A 5,162-nucleotide genomic window follows, 5' to 3' on the forward strand; every position below is an offset into this window, starting at 1 on the left:
AACTCTCTTGCTTTTTCGATGATCCAGCAGATGTTGGCAATTTGATCTGTGGTTCCTCTGCCTTTTCTAAAACCAGCTTGAACATCTGGAAGTTCACAGTTCACGTATTGCTGCAGCCTGGCTTGGAGAATTTTGAGCATTACTTTACTAGCGTGTGAGATGACTGCAATTGTGTGGTAGTTTGAGCTTTCTTTGCCATTGCCTTTTTTTGGGATTGGAATGAAAATGGACCTTTTCCAGTCCTGTGGCCACTGCTGAGTTTTCCAAATTTGCTGAAATATTGATTGCATCACTTTCACAGCATCATCCTTTAGAATTTGAAATAGCTCAACTGGGATTCCGTCACCTCCACTAGCTTTGTTCATAGTAATACTTCCTAAGGCCCACTTGACTTCACATTCCAGGATGTCTGGCTCTAGGTGAGTGACCACACCATCATGATTGTCTGAGTTGTGATGATCTTTTTTGTACAGTTCTTCTGTGGATTCTTGCCACTTCTTCTTAATGTCTTCTGCTTCTGTTAGGTCCATAGCATTTCTGTCCTTTATTGAGCCCATCTTTGCATGAAATGTTCCCTTGTTATCTCTGATTTTCTTGAAGAGATCTCTAGTCTTTCCCATTCTATTGTTTTCTTCTATTTCTTTGCATTAATCACTGAGGAAGGCTTTCTTATCTCTCCCTGCTATTCTTTGGAACTCTGCATTCAGATGCTTATGTCTTTCCTTTTCTTCTTTACTTTTCACTTCTCTTCTTTTCACAGCTATTTGTATGGCCTCCTCAACAACCATTTTGCCTTTTTGCATTTCTTTTTCTTGAGGATGGTCTTGATCCCTGTCTCTTCTACAGTGTCACAAACCTCCATCCATAGTTCATCAGGAACTCTGTCTATCAGATCTAGTCCCTTAAATCTATTTCTCACTTCCACTGTATAATCATAAGGGATTTGATTTAGGTCATACCTGAATGGTCTAGTGATTTTCCCCACTTTCTTCAATTTCAGTCTGAACTTGGCAATAAGGAGTTCATGATGAGCCACAGTCAGCTCCCAGTCTTGTTTTTGCTGACTGTATAGAGCTTCTCCATCTTTGGCTGCAAAGAATATAATCAATCTAATTTCAGTATCAACCATCTAGTGATGTCCATGTGTAGACTCTTCTCTTGTGTTGTTGGAAGAGGGTGTTTGCTATGACCAGTGCGTTCTCTTGGCAGAACTCTATTAGCTTTTGCCCTGCTTCATTCTGTATTCCAAGGCCAAATTTGCCTGTTATTCCAGGTGTTTCTTGACTTCCTACTTTTCCATTCCAGTCCCCTATAGTGAAAAGGACATCTTTTTTGGGTGTTAGTTCTAGAAGGTCTTGTAGGTCTTCAAAGAACTGTTCAACTTCAGCTTCTTCAGCATTACCTGTCAGGGCATAGACTTGGATTTCTGTGATATTGAATGGTTTGCCTTGGAAATGAACAGAGATCATTCTGTCGTTTTTGAGATTGCATCCAAATACTGCATTTTGGACTCTTTTGTTGACTATGCTGGCTACTCCATTTCTTCTAAGGGATTCTGACCCACAGTAGTAGATATAATGGTCATCTGAGTTAAATTCACCCATTCCAGTCCATCTTAGTTCACTGATTCCTAGAATGTCGATATTCACTTGTCATCTCCTGTTTGACCACTTCCAATTTGCCTTGATTCAGGGACCTAATATTCCAGGTTCCTATGCAATATTGCTCTTTACAGATATCCTGGAGTGTGCTCAAGTTCATATCCATTGAGTTGATGATGCTATCTAACAATCTCATCCTCTGTATTTGATCATTTTTTTCCTCTAGTGATATTTTTTAAGCTAGGTAGATTGTCTTGAGGTTGGAGAGGTGTTTTGAAAATAATAGTCTTTCACTTCTTTATTTTAAAGAAAAGGTCATCTACCAATATCTACTAGTTAAATTTTTTCAAATTAAAGTTATTATATCCATACCCTATGGTACACAACTCAGATCTTGAGCCAATCTCTAATTCTTGTTTTGGAAAATATTGAGCCTAACTGAAAATTCAACAAATATAAGAGGAATAACTTTCACATGGACAGAAATAAAAGGCAAACTCCCCTGAGTATAATTTTGTTGTTTGTATCTCTTTAAAATCTAAAGAACCCAAAACTAATTGCAATATATTTACACAGAAGTCTCACCTCAAAGTCCCACCAAAATGTTTAGTTTTGCATTGTCTGCTATTCAATTACAATCCTACATAGAATTGAAACACCAGTGGCATATTCCAATGATATCAGAGAGAGGTGGTCTAAAAGGCCTTGCTATTCATGTGCTTCTATACAACCAGCATTTACATCACCTGGAAACATGTTAATAAATTCAGATCATAGATCTCACTTCAGATCCACTGATGGAGAATTTTTTACAAAGATTTCCCATGTGACTTATCCATATATTAAATCTGTAAATATTCCACTAGATGGTTGGTTTTACATTCCACTAGATGGCTGATTGTCTTCCTCAGTTTCACAATAGAATCATCTGGAGAGCTCTATTTCAAAAGATACCTTATTCTCACTTCTTAGTCAACTTGCATAATTTAGGGAGGGCAACAAACATGCAGTTAAAAAAAGGGGAATGTAAAGTCAAAAGTGAAGATTTGAATAGTAGTTTGTTCACTTACTGTGTTTCAAAATACTTTTAAAACATAGATACTCTATGAACTTTATTTCCCTCAGGGAATTACAGTGATGATAAAATAAGTAATATGTGTGAGCATATTAATAAACTGTAAAATACTAGACTAAGTTACTCTTAATGACTGACAGGTATAAAATCAAATAAATCAGCATTTTTAAGAGATTAAACATGCTATCTCCAAAATAACAATATTCAGAGTATATATGTGAGTCAACTGAGTTTGAAATAACAAATGTTTATTAAGATGCAAATAGTTCTTCCCTGACTCAGAACTTGTATATCATAATCTCAGGAAATAGGATTCAGGAGTTTGTATTTTTAATAAATTACCAATGTAATTATTGTGTCTCTTTTATCCCCCGACTTATGAGCTTTTGAAGAGGAATTTTAAAAGCTAAACTCACAACTATAAACACACTGCAACTAGTACTGACACGCTTATTGGCCTTCCTGCAATGATCTCTTACTTCACATGATAATACTGTATAGACTCCTTAAACCCACGTCTCTTCTGAATTACTCCAGGCACAAAATAAAATAGAAAGAACCAATTGGACAGACATTGAGTTCACTTTACAGGGACTTTCTGAGCATCCAAGAGCCGAAAAACTCCTATTCATGATGTTCTTGGTGATGTACATGGTGATCCTCCTGGGGAACAGCACTTTGATCATCCTCACTCTCCTGGATTCCCGCCTTCACACCCCTATGTACTTCTTTCTCAGTAACCTTTCCTTTCTTGACATTTTGTACACATCCTCCTTTATCCCCTCAACAATGATACACTTTCTATCAGAGAAAAAAAACATCTCCTTCACTAGATGTGTTGTTCAGATGTCTGTCTCCTTCACCATGGCATCCACAGAGTGTGTACTTTTAGCAGTGATGGCATATGACCGCTATGTAGCCATCTGCATCCCTTTGAGATACCCTATCATCATGAGCAAGGCACTTTGTATTCAGATGGCAGTTCTCTCATGGGGATTGGGCTTTCTCAACTCATTGACACAAACACTTCTTGCAGTACGGTTGCCCTTCTGTGGGAAAAATGTCATCAATCATTTTGTTTGTGAAATATTGGCCTTTCTCAAGCTAGCTTGCACAGATATTTCCTTGAATGAGATTACTCTAATGTTAGGCAATGTAATATTTTTGTTTGTTCCATTACTGTTGATTTCTATCTCCTACATTTTCATTCTTTCTACTGTACTAAGAATCAATTCAGCTGGAGGAAGAAAAAAGGCTTTTTCCACCTGCTCAGCCCACATTACAGTGGTGACTATGTTTTATGGGTCAATCCTCTTTATGTATATAAAGCCAAAATCCAAAGATACTGCTTCTGACAAACTGATTGCTCTGTGCTATGGAGTAGTCACACCGATGCTCAATCCTATCATCTATAGCCTGAGAAATACAGAGGTGCATGATGCTATGAAAAAACTGACAGCTAAACAGTTCTGGAAGAAAGAATGAGGAAATTATATCTTTGAGCTTTTTCACCAAATAAGCTCATATAGTGGAGATAAGTTTTTCAATATAAATGTAAGAATGGAAATAAAGGACATATGTAAAATTACAGAATTTAAGTGTCAAAAAGAAATTTTACAGTAATAATCTAACTTTATCATTTATGAAAATAACATAAAAATGTAGGGACAACTAGTGTTAGAAGTGGGAGTAAACTTTTAGAAACAAAATTGAAATAAAGCTTCTCAAAAAAAAAATCCAGAGCACATGTTTACTTAACACATAAAACGTATATTTTTCACTCCCCTTTTTGAGAAAACTATTTGATTTCATGGTTTTTTTTGTTTATTTTTGGTTTCTGTTTTACCCAGAGACTTTATCTGGTCCCAACAAAGCTCTTCTGGTACATATTTTCCTTTTTCTTTCCCTCACTGTTTTTCTCCCATCTGCTCTGCATGCACTATGCTGCATTCACTGTATAGTTAACCAAATATATCATGTTCTTTCATCCCTAAGGACAACATTGTATGCCACTTTACCCCCATTATGATAGCTCTCCTAAGGTGACATTGTAGTCACCTAATTAAAGACACTTTGTTATATCTTCTGAAAATCCTTCCAAAATTTACCTAAAGTAAAACACTATTTACAATAGCCAAGATATGAAGGCAACTTTTGTGTCCACCAGCAGATGAAGGGATAAAGATGTGGTACACACACACACACACACATACACACATTTGGGGCTTCCCTGGTGACTCAGATGGTAAAGAATCTGCCTGCAATGCAAGAGGCCTAGGTTTGATCCCTGGGTTGGGAAGATTCCCTAGAGAATGGAATGGCTACCTACTTCAGTATTCTGGCCTGAAAAATTCCAGACAGAGGAGCCTGGTGGGCCACAGTCCATGGGCATACAGAATGGGACATGACTGAGTGACTTACAGTTTCATATATTAGAAGATTTGCATGTACATTATTATTCTGAGAGGTGGGAGTAATTAACAAAT

General features: G+C 36.9%; 1 protein-coding gene across 1 annotated transcript; it reads left to right on the forward strand.

Moving 5' to 3' along the window:
• Window positions 1-2,076: 2,076 nt before the first annotated feature.
• On the forward strand, window positions 2,077-4,210 carry LOC133253456 (olfactory receptor 13C3-like). The gene is made up of 2 exons (XM_061427067.1): window positions 2,077-2,124; window positions 3,268-4,210. The coding sequence occupies exons 1-2, from the start codon at window positions 2,077-2,079 to the stop codon at window positions 4,159-4,161; spliced, it is 942 nt and encodes a 313-aa protein (XP_061283051.1). The 3' UTR covers window positions 4,162-4,210.
• Window positions 4,211-5,162: the final 952 nt, after the last annotated feature.

This window comes from Bos javanicus, chromosome 8, assembly GCF_032452875.1.
Source record: "Bos javanicus breed banteng chromosome 8, ARS-OSU_banteng_1.0, whole genome shotgun sequence".
NCBI lineage: Eukaryota > Metazoa > Chordata > Mammalia > Artiodactyla > Bovidae > Bos > Bos javanicus.

Excerpts from the sequence above, each read along its gene's own strand:
- LOC133253456 (XM_061427067.1), top strand. The coding sequence starts at position 2,077 with ATGGACAGAAATAAAAGGCAAACTCCCCTGAGTATAATTTTGTTGTTT. Across the intron at positions 2,125-3,267 it reads TGAGTATAATTTTGTTGTTT|GGACTTTCTGAGCATCCAAG; the intron begins GTATCTCTTTAA and ends TTCACTTTACAG.